This window comes from Aythya fuligula, chromosome 21 (assembly GCF_009819795.1).
Source record: "Aythya fuligula isolate bAytFul2 chromosome 21, bAytFul2.pri, whole genome shotgun sequence".
In the NCBI taxonomy this organism is placed as follows: domain Eukaryota; kingdom Metazoa; phylum Chordata; class Aves; order Anseriformes; family Anatidae; genus Aythya; species Aythya fuligula.
Genome location: NC_045579.1, coordinates 1692212 through 1709382, shown reverse-complemented (window position 1 = coordinate 1709382; position 17171 = coordinate 1692212). Strand labels below are relative to the sequence as shown.

The window sequence follows — 17171 nt, the reverse complement described above, 5'->3', positions numbered from 1 at the left end:
ACCATCTCTGCTTGAGTTTCTAATTACAGCAGCATGCTTAGATATTTTAGTATGTGTTACTTTTTAAAAAGTCCCAGAGTAATGAATTTACACATGTATAACCTTCTGACTGAAATACTTGAACAATATTCATGAGCTTGCTTCATACAGCCAGTGTGCTTCCAGGCAAGCCTCAAATCTGCTTGTGTGCCTTTTGGTAACTGAAGATATATGAAGCTAGAGAATTTATCCTCAGTAAATGGCTGCACAGACCATAAAGAACATGAGAATGTGGCTGGGGTTCTTTGTATCTCGAGTCCAAAAGCCTAAGAAGTATACACTTTTGAGGGGAAAGATAAAATAATTGAATGCAGATGGCTAGCTGAACAGCTAGTGAGGATAGAAGATGTTTTCAAAAAATAAATAAAATTCAGACCCTGTGAAAACTTGAAAAGAGTGGAAGCAGAACTACGTTGACAGCCTCATGGTGTAAGAGCTGAGTTTTTGACCTGCTGCTCTTGCTGATGGGTGTGATGGACTCCAGGCTATCTGCAGCCAGTTGGTTTTCTAATGCAAGGATTACTGGCTAAAGAAAAGGGGGGTCTGGCTCTGAAGAAACTTACGGTGGTTATGAGCCAGCTTTCCATTCAGTGAGTGGCTTTAAGCAGGCGCTTTTCCAGCTAGAAAAGATTACCTCTGGGTACCTTGATGGTAACTGGAGATCGTGGTGTGTGTGTGAGTGGTCAGTGTGATGCTGGCATAGAGCGAGCAACCCCTCTCGTGTGAGATTTTGTAAAAATCAATTTCACTTCTGGCTCTGTATTCATGTAGTCATTTTCTTCTGAAGCCTGAACTGTGTCTTTTTTCTTCCAGGTTCCTGCTGGTGTTACAAGCCCTTGAAATGTCTGTTCAAATCTTTCTAATGGAGTGTGTGCTGGGGGGTGTGTGTGTGTCAGGGGATCACCCGATGAGCTTGAATCCTGATTAGAAACCTATCTAAGAGCTTTCAAAGATTGGGGTGGGAGGGGTGGCAGGGGAAGCCAGGCTATAGAAACCTCAAGGTAAAGAGCTGGAGAGTGTGCCTGTGCCTTTCCTGTAGCCGTTGCTGGATATCTCCAACACCAGCTGGACTCCTGACACATGCAGTCGAGACTTCCCAAGATATTGATATGCTGTGACGACTCATGGGACTTGTGACTGGTAATGAGATACAGAAGCCTTCACCTGCAGGTCACTAGTCAAACTCTGGGGCATCTCATTGTGCCTGCCAGATGGCTAGCTTTTGTTTCTCGGTAAGCTCCATAATGCAGAATCCAGCAAAAGCCCTATTTTATCCAGCAAGTCACCGGAAGAATGCCAAGGATCCTGTTTTATGAACAGTAGTCACCTTTCAGAGCCTTTAGATGCACTTCCTTGAGCTGAATTGAAAAGGTTTGTAATTAACATAAAGTTTCTGCTATGACATCACTGACTGGATAAGTCCAGATTTGCAATCTTATGCTTGCCTCTTCCCAGAAAAGCTACTTGATTTTTCATTTCATTTTTGATAATTCTTGCAGTGCTGGAATTCAGTGCAAATACTCAAAGCTGAGCTGTTTCCAATATCAATTACATCGGCCTTGGACACAAGAGTACATTTAAATGTCATTTAATAAACAAAGCATGAAGAATGTATGGCCCTTGGACATCTGATGGATCAAATTAAGGTTTAGCAACGTGTGGATTTGTGGGAGTGACTTTACTAGTGGTTTTAGGTCCAAGATGAATGGAGCCAGGCTTCCTTCTAGAGTTTCCACAACATCCGTTAGGCCACGTCTGTGTTCTGCAGGAACAGGAAAATCTGGGGCTGTGGAATGACTCAGAAAAATTATAATATTTTATGAGAGGCTGGCCCAGAGGGGAGGAATCCAGGCTGAAGGGGGAGGGAGAGGGGGGGTGTCTTGTGCTAAAACAAGTCTTCTGTGGAACTACTGATGACTTGTACGGACTGTTCTTTGCATTCAAGTGGCTTCCCCAGGTAACACAGACAATGTTTTTGTCTACTACCGTAATGATGTCAGTTGCTGTAAAGGAAAAGCAAAGTCTTAAGAGTTCACATGCAATTAAGATACTCATTTTTCAGTTTGGTTGCAGCTTTTAGTTAAAAACTAATCAAGTTATGTTTTCAGATACCTGCATGTCATAGACACGCATTCCAAAGGGCAAATGGATCTGAATGCCTGCATTGCTAATATTTTGAAGCTTCTCCTAAAACCTTAAGGAAAAATGTTTCACCTTTTAATTTTTATGCACTTAGCATAGTTCTGCAGTGTGTGAGGTTCCTTGTGGGTGTCCTGACCTCTACATCAATGTGGAAAAACATGCATTTTTAAAGCACAGACCCTAACGCAAACAATATTGCTGCTTTAATTTTAAACGTGATTTATTTCAGTTAAGGCTGTAGGGAGAAAAAAAATAATACCTTTAGTGTAGTCATGTTGCATAGCTAGTGAGCCAGAGTCTGAACTTTTCTGAATGTATGGTGGAGAATTAGATTGAATCCACCAGCCAGCCTAATCAAAGCTAAGCTGGAGAATGTATGTGAGACTGAAGAGTCTCACATTCGCCTGTTTAAACATTTACCTGTGTAGCCTTTACTGCTCACTTATTCTAACATTTTTTAGAGGCCAGTTCAATTGTGTTTTAAACAGATTACCAAAACAATGGTCTCTGAATTAACGTTACTGAAAAGTGAGTCAAGAAGGAAAGATTATTAGGTTAGCTATGCCAGCAAATGCACGGTTTTGAGCATGGCACAAGTGATTATTTGTCTTGATAGCAGAGCAGTCAACTTAATTAAAACACTGTCCACATACCTGGCTTGCTCTGATGGAGAATCCTGTTACACAAGACAACAGAATCCTTGTTCAACATGCAGCAGAGTAAGCCTAACTCATTCACTTTTTCTTTCCTCATCACTATGCATTCATTGTGTATCTCCTTGGAAAAAATAAATCCCACGAACACAGTGTCCTGGTGCACGGTATGTGCTTCTGAATGATGCTGCTATTGCCATCCAGCCTGAACAGCTGAGTCCGGACCTCCTCAGAGTCCTCTCTTTTTCTTTACTGATTTACAGCGAGGGTGGTCTTGCCCTGAGTATATACACAAGCACTATAATAGATGGAGTGCTTATTTGTGGAAATGTGTGTGCTAGGGTCCAGAGCACACTGTGGACCAAATTGTATTAACGATGGCCTTTAGCTAAAGATACGAGGTTAAAATTATATTCTGCATTTGACCTTCCACTGCTTTGAGAATGGAGAAACTTGTGTCAAAATAAAGCTGGGAGCACACACTTTGCTTACAAAGCAATCCTCGTATAGTCAATGTTTTCATCACAGCGATGCTTATTTTTAGCGTGGTGATGAATGGAATAAAATCACTGCTCTGGCATTTTGGGATTGGCCTGGGAAGTGGGTTAATTCTTGCAGTTCTAAATTTTAAGTCGCAGTTCTCTTTATGAAGACTGTTAGAGACAGCTGTGCTTACTCAGACACCTAAGAGCCTTTTGGCTTTCCAGTTAACACAGACCAAGTTAGTACCAGAAGTTAATGCTAATCTGGTGTTTCAGTCTGAAAACTCAGCATGCTGGTGGGCTGGCTGGTCTCTTAAGCAGAACTGTCTTCACTAGGATGGGAAGATAAGGATATCTTCTTGCTAAATATAAACTGAATTCCACAAGAGTCTGAATTCCACAAGAGTCTGAACAATAATTTAAATGAAGGTTCAGTGCTTGACTTGAGGAAGAATTTAAGCAAGGACACGTGCATAATGTAAAACAACTGTTCGATGCTTGCATTGCAGCAGCTTGTTTAGCCTGGCAGTGCAAAATACCTTATCAATGCATGTTTAAAAGGCAAAAGACATTAATTCTGAAGGAATCAAATAGCTTTATGTAGCTGGAGTCTTTAAAGCTGCAAATGACCAAGTTCAGATTACTGCATTTGCTTTGGAAGTGGCTTTATAACATAGAAGAGGAAGACCAGTTTGCATAAATCTTGTCAATCCTTTCTTAAAATCTTGTCTATCTTTTCTTAGAAAGGAAGTACAGCAGCTGTTGAAAGTTGATGTAATAAATGATAAAGAAATCATTCTCTTGGGGTACCTGTGCCACACTTGGACTTTTTTTTTTTCCAAAAACTGTTATTATGTGAGTAGCTCCATCAGCTGAAATACCTCTGTTCTTTTATGAACACTGTTGAAATTGTCTAATACTTCCAAGGTATGAGTAGATTTTCATCCCAATTTTATTCCGAAAGAAACTGAAGGAGCAAAGAATATGTTGCCTCAAGTCCTGTAGAGTGCTAAACGCTCATTTTCTCTTCGCTCCAGCCAATGTGATGGAAAATCCCGGGTAGGAAGGAACCCGCAAAGATCGTCAAGTCCAACTCCTGGCTCCACAGAGGACTGACCACCTGCTGAAGAATTTTACTGCCATACTGCATTGAAATACAGTATTGTACTCTAAAAGTGTATGATGCAGCACATTCGCTGTTACAGCTGGAAGACTGGCCACAGCTCGTAGAAATTGAAAAAGAGGCTGTGCTTATAAACACTTCTGTTACCAACTCACCCCAAGAGAAATTTAGTTCATCACTGCTAAGTGAAAGTGAAATGCCTTGTTTTTAAGGCATAACATGTCATGGGGACCTTCTGGTCAGTAAGAGACTGTGCGTTCCCATTAAGCAATACAGAAACACCCTCAGCATCTGTGGAAACCTTGAGGCATGGCATAGCCTGGAGCTCTGGAGGAACTTTTTGAGGATTCGAATAATGAACCCTTAATGTTACTTTGTTAATGAGACAGGGTTTGTAAATATGGAAAAAAGCCTGCAGCTATAACAGCACAGTCAGAACTACCCTAGTGATCTCTGAGCACTAGTCAATAACAACTCAGGTTTGTTTGGCAGTGTTAATTTATTTCTTTTTGTTTTAAATCTGGGGTGTGGAAAATTTAGAGTTCTGTACAGATTAATCAAAGCTTTAAATAGGAATTTGCAGTTGGCTTTTGTTTTTCCTTAGTAGGTTTGTTGGTCATCTTAATTCCAAGTTTTGTTTTTGGCAAGTGAAGATGCTGCAGATGATACCTGCGTTCCTGGGATCCGCTGATTTGGAACCACCTGAGGTTTAGGGCTCCATGTCCACGTATAGGATGTTTTGCAGTGGTCCTTTAGCCAAAATCTCTCTGCTGTGTGTTCTGTCATCCTTTCTACCCAAGGGATCTTTTCTTGGGAAGGATTTTAGTGGGCATGTGCTATTTTTAGAGAAAGTTAATTTTAATTAAAAAAACAAAAAAAAATCTTAAAAGTGGAGGAGGGGATGAGGGAATTCCCGACGGTCCTTGATTCCTTGAAAGTTTATCCCTCAGATTTTGAAAGCTTTGCAATTCAAAGGAAATCGTGTCCTGCATAGCAAGCCTTAGCCCTGTCATAAAGCATTCCTTTGAGCCAGGAGAGTGGTGGTGTCATTCACAGGCTTCATCCTGGCTCTTAAGGTGATATCTTAATTTTGTACCCAGAGAAAATTGTACCAGCAGAAAATTACTTCCATAGGTATGCTTTTGCCTTGTGGCAGTAGCACACTGCATTGTCTAGGCTCTTGAATAGCCAGAACATGTTTACTTTGTTGTTTGTTGGGCTTTTTTAAGGGTCTTTGGTTCAGATGGATATAAGGAGCTTTTCCACAGGGGGATTGACTCAGACTTGTGTTTGGGATTTCTTTTGGGAACATTTTGTGTGTATATATCGGAGTTTGAAGAATTGTACAGCAAAACCTCTCGTGCTTTCTTACCGCATCTTAGAGCTTCTCTGGAAGAAATGCAATAGTAACAGAGCCTGGGAAGAAAGCCACTTTTCTCCAAATCATGTTTTCATCACTGTTACTCGTGTAAATGGCTGTTGGAGTGAGGAGCCTGTTTCTAGGCTCTTAGCTCTGGGTGGGTGGACAGCTGCCCGTGGAGCAGCCAAAGAAGGATGGGCTCAGCTGGTTGCACCGAGGAGCAGCCCCAAGCATGGCTCTGAAGGGTGAGGTCTGTGGGGCTTGTTGCATGGGCGTCTAAAATAGAAGTAGACATCTAATGTTGCTCTGCCCCTGAAGAGTCAGCCTGAAATTAATGGGCAATGGAGAACTGAAGGAAGAGACAAAGTGGAACCAGATGGACTCGTGAGCAGGGATACATCTTTGCTCTTAGCTTGTGCCATGCCACTTCTGATTTGTATCAGCTCTGTGGAGTATTAGGATCATCTGTTTTCAGAAAAAGTAAAGGTTTTACTAAAAGCTGCTTGCTTCCATCCTGCTTTTATTTACTCAGCAGCTGTATGATGGTTTTGAGGTTGCTTCAGCCAAGTCGCCAAGTATCAAAGGATGAACTCCTAGGAGAAGCATTTGGCTTTGTGTAAATACATAACTGCCCTCTTCTAAAGAATTGAAGTCCGATCTCTCCTGTTATCATTGGTTGCCACATTATATTGTGTATTATTTATATTGTGACCAAATTAAAAAAAAATAAAAAAATCATTTTTTAGCACAGTCAGTAGCTTTACCAACCATTTCTTGGCTTCCCTCTGTGTGTTTGTGGGGTGATATGTGGGTTAGCTGCTATGTCTCTTGCTAGCCACATCTTGTTTTGGCCTTTTTTTTTTTTTCTTTTGTGGTTACTTTGTTTTATGTGTCTTTGCTTACTTTGACTTAATACCTTCTTCTGTATGTAACCTCCTTGTACTTGGGATCATTATGGTTTTTGTTTCAGCTGGTTTGATCTGTTATGATACTTGTAGCGCATTAAAATAGGTTGTGCTTATGCCTTTGGGAGCTGTTGTACCCCTAATTTTTTTCCGTTTAGGCTCTTTTCTTTTGAAATGGCACCAACCAGTCAGTGAATCAATGGCTTGAATAGAAGCAAGCAGATACCCATATTTTCTTCATTTTTTCTTCCCTTTTCATTTCTTATGAGCTGTGAATTCATCACTAAATGATTAATTTTACCCTGGGTTGCTTTTTGTCTTGATGTTTTCAATCAGGTTTTCATCTCTACGATGTAGCATGAAATGTAGAAGAGATCTCACATCAGTTATTTCTTCCCTTTTCTGTATTAACTCGTTGCTGTCACCAGCATATTCAAGAACTTAGCAGTTGTTCCATCGTGTTCCCAACTTTCTGCGGGGAAAGGATGTTTTATTTTAGTCCTTTTCCCTTCGGGGGGAAATCTGGAACTCTTTTCTTGAGGGAAACACACCATACACCAATTATTTAATAACAGCTTCGGGATGGTTCAGTCAGCCCCCAGGTGACACAGTGCTGCACATGCCCCGAGATGGAATTCCTCCCCTGGCTCAGCCACAGCCTGCAGCCTAGGAATATTGATACTGATACCAGGGCCACCATCAGCTCCGGAACAAGAGACCATGGGATGGAATTTGCTCTGTTTGCTTGGCTTGCTTTCATGCTAGCCTCAGGCTGCAAAATGTAATTTTGTCTCTTTGCAGTACATCTAAGCTTCTCGGCCATGTTAAAAGCAGATTTACCGTCTTTCTCCACTTGAAGTGCATGGAGACAGCTGGGATTATGAATCCATTATAAGTTACCTGTGTAGGAGATGTTTGATTTTACATGAGTGCACGCGTGCGCACACGTGTATTTTTATTAGCCAACGTGGTAATGTTTGGCCAGCTGCCTGGAAACTATTCTAAACTCAACCCAGAGTGGGAGCTCGTGAAAAATACTCTCTAGCATACGGATGGCATATTCTTTTAGCAGCTCCCTAGTTCCCACTCCATTATAAATATTTACCTTTATTCATCAGTCCTCAACAATCACTTTACTAGATGTCATTGGCAAGAAGCTAACATTGAGGCTGTATATATTTAAGTGTGCTGGACCACACTAGTGGTTAGGTAATTAAATCTGAAATTATTGGAGGTGGGAGCCTAGGACTGTGTTGTAATTTAAGTGCAGGCTTTTTTCTTATTTCTTTTATTTTTTCTAAAGGTTTCTGGCTTTGGGACAAATGTGAGCTATTAATAACAAAATCTGTTCTTAGGGATACCAGGCTCTCCTAATTTTAATATATTACCCTTTATTCCCTCTCTGTTTTTTCTCCAATCCATCAGGTCCCAAGCCTCTGTGAAGATCTCCTCTCCTCTGTTGATCAGCCATTGAAGATTGCACGGGATAAGGTGGTAGGAAAAGACTATCTATTGTGTGACTACAACAGAGATGGAGACTCGTATAGGTGAGTTCATATCCCAAGAAAGGAGCTAACTGTCTTACTTTTTACATCAGAATATTGTAGCCTTAACAAAAATAAAATAAAATAAAAAATAAAAATAATAATAAAAAACACTATTAAACTCTTCTCAGTGATGAATCTTGAACTGTTTCAAATGTTGTTCTCTTGAGTAAGACAGTGGCAATGGAGGTAGTCCTTAATATCTCCCTGATACAGAAAGACACAAACATCATCTCCAGATGACTGTAGTTTCAGACATGCTGACTGGATGGTTGCTAATCTGATGACCTTTGCAAGGCAGGTCCCTGTCTGTCTGTTGCAGGAACAAGATATGTCTTATCCTAGAAACTTGGCGCTTCTGTGTGGTTTCTGTACTGTGATTTGCAGTCATTCACTCAAGCCTAAAATGTGATGCCATCATCTTGTTAAAAGGCTGACACTAACAGATTTCTCTTAGGCTTTCTGTAGCATAGATATGTTTTAGAGGATTAAAAACAGTTGGATCTTCAGAAGAAATGGCTGTAGTGGCCTTGATGTGAAGTTAAACCACCTATTTTTGCAAGGATGTAGAATCTTTGGAATGGATAACAACAGAGAAGTGATGATGCAAGCAGTGAGTTTAAACAAAATCATCTTTTTGAACAAAGCAGCATGGACTTGCCAGCTGGGAAAGGTTCTTTCACTCATCTTTTGCAAGGGATTGAGTCTGACTTTGGATGTGCATTGTCATTAGTTCTCTGTGATAATCTTGGCCCCATTTTTTTAGCAAAGAAAAGGAATCTTTCTAACAAAATAGCTTGTTTATATTGAGGACTATAGACAAAGACAGTGACAATATTTGAAAAACACGAGCTTTATGTAATTAAAAGGGCTGCAATAGTGGAGTAACGCTATGATGAGTGTTCAGTATTTTGGCAGCTGCTTTGAATGTGGTTTCTCTTTTTTGGTTTTATTCCATCCTGTCCCATTAGGATGATTACATTTCAGCAGCCAAAACTTACAGCTATTTGTTTCCCTCTTTGCATTACCTGCCTTTTCTTAACATCTGTAGTGACGGTGCCATAGTTCCAAATATTTAATTAAGAATCACAAAACTTATATTCCAGAAACCTTTGTGATTGCATCACCTGGCTTTTACCCTTTTCTCTTAACGAAGGGCACTATGCTGTGAAGTAATGAACCCCATTCATCTTCTGTCCTGCGTTAACAGCTCAGCTACTCCAACTCTTCTGGTTGCAGTTGAGTTGCATCTCAGGCTCTTTGCTGCTTGGTGCAACAGCTTATGTTTTTGGTGCTAGCTATCGTAACTGATCTGCAGTTAAAATTTAGCTTTGCTTTGTGCAGATTTGCTGTAGTGACTTGCCTTCATTTGGCCAGAATGTTACAAATATTCTATTTCAACGTGAAATTCCAGAAAATTTTTAACTTCTTTCTTCTAACTTTTTTTTTTTGGCTCAGAGAAGCAGGTAAGTTGTGAGGGTTTATAAGTAAATTGTTTTTAATTACTTTGAATTGCAGGAAAGGTACTTACCTAAACTAAAAGCCTATCTGTCTGCAGACGATCAGTGCAGACAACATACTGAGATTGATTTTGCCCTAAAAGTAGTAGGAGGAGACTGCTAATGGCTGTGAAGATTGACAGTGCATCTGGATTGTGCCTGACTGTAAATCTCAATGAGGATTTTTTGTTTAAATATATGCTTTGTTACAGTGGGCCAAGAAGTAAGAACATTTCTGTGGTGAAGTGTTCACTCATGTTCTGAAGGGCACTATTCTGACGTTGAAAGCTTGTTCAGCTGAAAGAGTTCTGGTAGCTTCTCCTGGCCTCCACAAGATGTGTGCACGCGGCTACATCCTTTCTGACAGATGCCAAAGAAGGGAGCACATCACAGATACTGTATTTCTTGTGGGTCCTTCAAGAGATGCGTCCTCCCTGAGGCTGCAGTGTGTCTCTAACAGTCTCCTTGAATCCCATTTAGACTGTTGATGTGAGCATTTATCACCAGAGGCTCAGAAGAATTGGAGAGGCACTTGTTAAACAGAACCGTGGCACGCTGCAATAACTAAATAACTAATAACATTTGCTCCCTGCCCTCCCCAGCACCCCATGTTTAATTAGCACATTTGGCAGCCCTCTCAGAGGCAGGCACAAAAGTAACCCTAAAGAAATTTGCTCAATCTTTTCTTTGCTGAGAAGATACTTAAGTAGTTAAAAGGAAGTAAGAAGACTTGTGTTTTTTAAATCTCAGAAAAATGTGGGACTTACTGGGTTTTCAGAAAAGGTATTTTATTTTTTCATACTGGATAGCCATAATGTTTTCAGTTGTTGGCGTTGAAGAATTCTTTTTTCTCTAAGGCTTTTGGTTCAAGTGTTCTGGATTGAAGTGATTCTCCCTTCTGGAATTGATTGGCCTCAGCTCTGTTTCACAAAGTAAATTCTTTCCTTCAACACAACGCAAAAGCCTTTGAAAACCAAGTGACGCGAACATGTACATGTGTTAATCCTATTCTGTGCCTGCGTTCAGACACTGTTATTCATACCTCATAAAATCTGAAGTTGTTACTGAGAAGTGGCTCTTACACTAATTTAATCAATTAGGCCAGAATCTAGGAGGAGTTTACTGTGCTTTTAAAAGCTTTTGGTATTTCCACAAAAATTTTCAGAACCACACAGTGGATGAGGACTCAGATACTACTCCCTGCCTGTAAAATGCTACATCTCCAATTACTGTGCATTTAAAACTAAACTTCAGTTTTCTTATCAGAGTGTTTGCTAATTATGTTTCTTGTTATACTAATCCAAGGATTTCAAAGCATTTTGTGGACAACTGAGCCTCTTATAATTTCTGCAGGAAAGGTGAAGCCAGATAGTCAGACTTTTTCACTGGGAATCAAGTTTTGTAGGTGTTTTTTTTTTTGTTTTTTTTTTGAGTGGCTTTATAATCGGACTGGGAGTCAAATTTAAAAAATGGCTGGGATGATTGGCCATTCTGGTGATAATCCCACCTGCTTCATGGGGCGTCATTCAGGGAAATTAATATCCTCAGTGCTGAGCCCCTCACAATTTTCTCCTTCCTCTTGTTTAGATAGACTTGGTTTTCTTCACATCAAACAAGGATCAGGAACATCTGGAGTCTCTCTTGGATCTCCATAAATGAATAGTTTCACATCTCATCATAGTATCACTGCTGCTTGTGGGAGCAGCCTTCGGTGTGTAGTCTTGCAGGCACTTCTGCAAGTGCTCCTGTAGTAAAAGGTTTGTGGGGGATATCAAAATGCTGTGGAATCTGCATTGTGAAAGCAGACCTCATTTTGTTTTTTTGATATTAGACTTCAAGGTCTCTGCCTTTGTCCATACGTTTCCATTCTAAGTATGTTTGATCACTCCATTAAATGGAATCCTTATGGGGAATTTGGTGCCAACAACACTGAATCCTGTTAGCTGAAACAAAAAACATTCTCTTTTAGGGGAATTAGAGGTCTGACTTTTGAAATTTAAGTGCTCTTGTCCATCTGTCTTTCTTCAAATAAGTTTTTAAATGTGTTGTGAGTACTCTTCCACAAAAAGAAAAAAATACAGGGTTGTGTTATAATTTTTTTTTCTTAGGTGAAGTTGCTGCTAGCTCCAGCTGTAATGGGTTGAAAATGCCACAATCTGCTAGCTAGAATAACGCTGCTAGGCTTTCCCTAAGCCCCATTCCGTCAGCCTGCAAAGAGATCTGTTATTTGCAGTTCAAGTATCTCCACCATGTCTTCTGCAGGGATTCTTTGCTCACCCGTTTCCTTGAACATGATGGAGAAGCACAGTCTTTTGAGTTAACAGAAAACAGATTTATTTATTTATTTTTAATCTACCCTTCAAAATTTAGAAAGAAAAAGCAAGCACATCATATAAACAGTACTGAGGGAATAGCTGTGTGCTTCTGCACTTGCTGGCAAGGTCAGTGCTCTGTCTGCCTGAACGTCTCCAGTGTGGCTTGGTTTTGGGTGTGCTGCCTGGTGGGTGTAGGAGTGCCCTTTGGGAACCCTGCAGATAGGTTTTTGGGGGATTTTTTTGTTTGGCTCTCTTCCAGATTTCAGAGAGCTGTTAGGTAAACGAACATTACTGCAGCTGTCTTCTCCGAAGTGACTGAGTTTTAAGCAACTGTTTTAAAATGGGAACTGCCACCTGAAAATCATTGCCCTGAGTTGCTGTGACATAATTTAGCTTTTCCTGATGTCTCACCTTTTTGTTCAGAGAGGGTTGAAGTCCTTTGAAGGCACGAGGGCAGAGCAAAGTGGAGCCTGTTCTTTGTGCTTTGCATTAAACATGTCAAAACTAGATGCTTTTCTGAGAAATGAATAACAAATGGCTACTGAGGCAAGAGCCCTTACGTATGGACTGCATTAAGACCTAGTGCTAGTTGGCTGGACTATTTATGAAAAGTGAGGAGGCAAAGGGTAGAGGTACGTTTTCTTAAACTACCACTGCTATATGTAGGTTGGTTATGCACAGGGAAAATGAAAAGGAGAATGCAGGTTTACAAAAAGGGAATTAGGAAAGTCCCAAGCAGATGGGCTACGGGTTCCATTAATCTTTTAATACCAAATCTTTCATTAAGAGCACAAAATCTCTTCCACACGTGCAGAAATCGTATAGTAAAAACTACAGCTTTACAAACCCCGTTAAATCCTTCACACTGGTCAGACGTTTTCCTAATGTTGTGTTAAAAGAAGAATTTATTTTAAATCACACTAGTGGAGGAGAAGTCAGACCTTAATTATAGACAGCAAAGTTTGGCTCAAATATCATCAGACCCCAAATGAACTATACAAAGTGTATGTATTTGCATGAAAATAATTTTAAATATCTCATGTGTAACAAGTATGGCCTTATCTTTGAATATTTAAGAAGGAACAGATTCAAACCCAAGCATGTTGTTTTTTTTTTATACAGTAGAAACACAAAGAGAGGGAGTGGTCCCTTGTTACACTATGGAGTTTGAGGAGTCAGTGTCCCCTTCCTGTGGATCAGGTCTGACCCACAAATTTCTGACGTTTTGTTGTTTCTCTGTTGTCTAACTCTCTCTGTTTTTCTCATCTCCTTGGCAGATCACCATGGAGTAACAAGTACGATCCTCCCCTGGAAGACGGTGCCATGCCATCTGCTCGCCTGCGCAAGCTGGAGGTGGAAGCCAACAATGCCTTTGACCAGTACAGAGACTTGTATGTCAGTTCTACCATACAGAGCCCTCTGCTTTCTTTGTTTCCTTCAGCAGGCACCCAATACCTGCAGATATATTGGTCTGAAATGTGGTCACTAGCTGCCTCTGAGAGTGGCATACCAATATATAGTTGAGGAAGAAGGGAAGGCAGCAGCTGATCTTCTGTTGGGGAATATATCCACTGATTTCTTGATCTGAAAACGTGATAAAATTTGTCAGCTGATGCTAAAGGCAGAAACTGAAGTGCTTTCCTGCCTCCCTCCCTCTCTCTCTTCTTGAATAAATTAATGGCATCTTTGTCCTGAAATGACCTGTGTTCTCTTTGATCTTGACTAAGTTCAGTCTTTAACCATCTGCTTTTTCTATTCCCTCTGGACTGTACTCTCAAAACATCTATAAATATATAGCAGCAACTTGCACATTGTCCCATCTTTCTGTAAGATTACAAATAAGTCTAAAAAGCAAGAATTTGTTGCAAAGCCAAAGAAACTTTGTTTTGTCCAATGATAGCTTGCTTTCTTACCAGAGATCCCTAATGACTATGAAAAGGTGAATAACCTTTGTTGCTTCTTCATGGTGTACACAACTGGAGATAACATAGCTGTAGTTCATCATGTCACTTGAAATTTATACCATTTTAATGCTAACAAATGCAGGTTAAAGAAAAAATCTTGCTAATTTTCTTCTTCTTTTAAGATGTGACTTCGTGTAGCTTCTCCAGGCGTCTAATCTTCACACTTCTCTTTCAGATAACAACTTTTTACCTATTTTCTTGCATTATTTTTATAGTTACTAACTTGTCATATAGCAACAGTTGTTATAGGTATCTGAATTCACTGAAAGAATGGGATTTGCACATGTAGCAAAGAGGTTTGCAGTTACTCTTCAGCTGCAGACCAGACCAGTAGGGTGCTTTGTTCACTAAGACAAAAATGAGTAGGCTTAGGGAACCAAGGCTGTCTTTTTGAATCCGTCTGTGATCATTGACCATGAAGTCACAGCTGAATATGGTAACTGCTCTAAAGAAATTTAATTTGCAGAAAGGAAAGCGCAGTACAGGTTATTCTCAGACTTGGGTGAGTCGTCTGACCCTGCTCAGCATGTGGTACAATAGTGGCCTTAATATATTGTAGGGAAGTAAAAGGAGAGATCTTATCAAATTTCATCTTTCAGTTTGCCAGTCCAAGTTTTGTAGGCAGTGTGTTAGAGGGGCTGCAGGAGGGATCTCTCACAAAGACTTCATTCTTGTGGCATCAACCAGAAGTGACTGAGGCGTTGTGACTTGCAGAATAGTCAGACTAGATAAGAGCATCTGTCAGCACGGTGCACTTTGATGCATGTAACGTTCTCAAAAATGTGTCAGAAAAAGAGGAGAAGGGTGGCTTACATTTTGCTGAGTGGTGTAAAAATTGTGGTATTTTTGGAAAGATTTTGCAAAGTTAGGGAAACTTAACCTGACCACTTGAAGGGTTCCTCATGCTTGAAATTGGAAATGATTTGTACTTTACCTACAATAGAGGTTTGGATAAAAACATGCTTTGTTTTTGTAGTTGGACTCTGCAGTTTCCTTGACAATTGGATTTGGTATTTTGACAGCAAAAGCTTAATTTTCACTTGGAGATTGGAGGGGGGAAAAAATGAGGTGGGCTAACAATTGCCAGCTTTTCACACTGCAGCTCGCTGGTCTTGCCAACATACCAGGTTGGGAATGACTGTAACAATTACCGGCAGAACAGCTGCTGAAATCCTGTGGGAGTCTTAAGTGTGGGAAGGTTGGAGGTGAGAACACGGTGGCAGTTGCAGTGATGTAATTTCCATGGTCTGCTAGACCTAGGAACTAATTCTGTGTACCCACTGTGCAGGTCTGAGTGCTGGCTGCTAGAGGTGTCACTGGCCTTCTAGTTTGGCAGCTGGCAGCACTGGGGAAGGAGCGTGTGATGCATCAGTTCCAGTACAACATTATCACTGTCACTTCAGATTGCAGACCCAGTCACAACAGGGATTTTCCAGCATTGTGAAAAAATTCAGGCTCGTTTGAAAAATACTGCTGGGTTAAAAAATAAATAAATAAAATAAAGGGGGGGGTAGTATTTTGGCAGTCTTTGATACTGTATATTGATACTGTATATAATGGATCTTCTGTGGAAATGATGATTTTTGTTATTTGGGAGGGTTTATAACAGGGGCACACCTTCTAGTAGTGATGATATTTTCGGAGGCAGGTTTTGTAGGTTTTTGTAGGCAAAGAAAAGTTTCTTGAATTGTCCTGTAGTGACTTTCATTGTCTCTGCACTCAGATGGGGCTTCCAGACAGCCTGCTTGTAGGTGACACTAATACTTCACGTTATAAGGACTTTCTTTATAAAAAAAAAAAAATAGTGAGTTTAAGTGCAGCAGTTGTTGCACTTTTAGACTGAGATTTCATTGCAGGTTAAGAGGATGAAAAGGCAGCTCTGATTTGATGGACCAAGGTCTAATACAGCAGTCCCTTAAGAGGCTCTTCTGCCTCCTTCTGGACGGGGTGGAGAATGGTTTTGATCTACACCTCTAACCTCAGTTATGCTGTTTTATGGTAGAGAGGTAACAGCTCATACAAAAATAATCCTGTGTAAGCAGTCATTCACAGAGAACACCAGGCTCCAGGGTGCTTGAATTTCCTGCGTTGTTCTTGGAATGAGGATTTCTGCTAGGTTTTTGAAAGCAGTTTGTGGCTTTGTTTCTCAGCCTTGCTGGACTAAAGAGCTGGATCTTTTGGTTGCAGTCCTGTAGCCAGTCACAGAAGGACACTGCGCTGCGGGGCCTTGTCATTGATTCCTAGGGCTAGAAGAGGAAGATCATGGGTGGATGTGAGTTCAGGCTGCACGAGCAATTTGTTGCTGATTGCACCAGAAGAACCTGTATACAAAAAAGCGAAGTTTTTTTAATTTTTTTTTATTATTTTAAACAAAACAACAACAAAAACCTGCCTGCGGTATGCTTGGATTTCTTACAGTGAGTGGTAGCTTATAGTTGGGTGCTGAGGGAGTTTGAAACTTAAGCTTTAGATTGTAGTTCTCAATGCATCGAAAACAGCTGATAAGTGATCGTGAAAGGACGTACAAGGCTTTTCCTTGAGACAAAACACTAACCACAAAAATAAAGGGAATGGAGCATTTCCTGCCCTGGCCTAAATTAATACCTTGTAAGCACTTATTTCTGAGATGCTCTGCGTGATGCTTGCTTCACTCGCCAGCTTTAGAATGCATCTCTTACTGGTCATCCCAGCAGGGAGCAGAAGAGGAGGATGCTCATTTTCCAAAGACAAATAAGTACTTTTGAGAATACGTGCTCTTTCCCCTCAGCGCCCAGCGTGAGGTCCAAGATTCCTTTGGTTTATCTCCCTTTTTACCTTTGTGCGCAGTAAGTGATAATATCTCACAGAGTTCATTTTGGGCTTCTTGTAAAATTGTAATAGTTTCAGTTTTTCCTTCTGTCAGTCCCATTTGGCCCACATACCATGCCTTTTTAGATTTCTTTGTAATCAGGTGTGGTAAGTATCCACCTACATTTAGTGAGTCATCAGCATGTATTTGCCATTTCCCAAGGGGATGACACCTGCTAGCGTGGGTGGTTTGAGGGAAACAGCCTGTTATGCATTTGTTAACAATTTGTGTGAAATAATCCATTCAGATTCGTTCACTGGTGGTTGGTCTTTCTTTTGAGTTTTGTCTCAAAAAGCT

At 40.5% G+C, this 17171-nt stretch overlaps 1 protein-coding gene across 2 annotated transcripts in view; it reads left to right on the top strand.

Annotated features, from left to right (window-relative positions):
• Positions 1-17171, top strand: part of CAPZB (capping actin protein of muscle Z-line subunit beta) — a 62274-nt gene that overhangs the window by 22181 nt on the left and 22922 nt on the right. For both annotated transcript variants that reach the window (XM_032201375.1, XM_032201374.1), the window contains exons 3-4: positions 8130-8251; positions 13340-13453. In XM_032201375.1, the coding sequence (XP_032057266.1) occupies positions 8130-8251; positions 13340-13453 (236 nt within the window). The remainder of the gene's footprint in view (positions 1-8129; positions 8252-13339; positions 13454-17171) is intronic.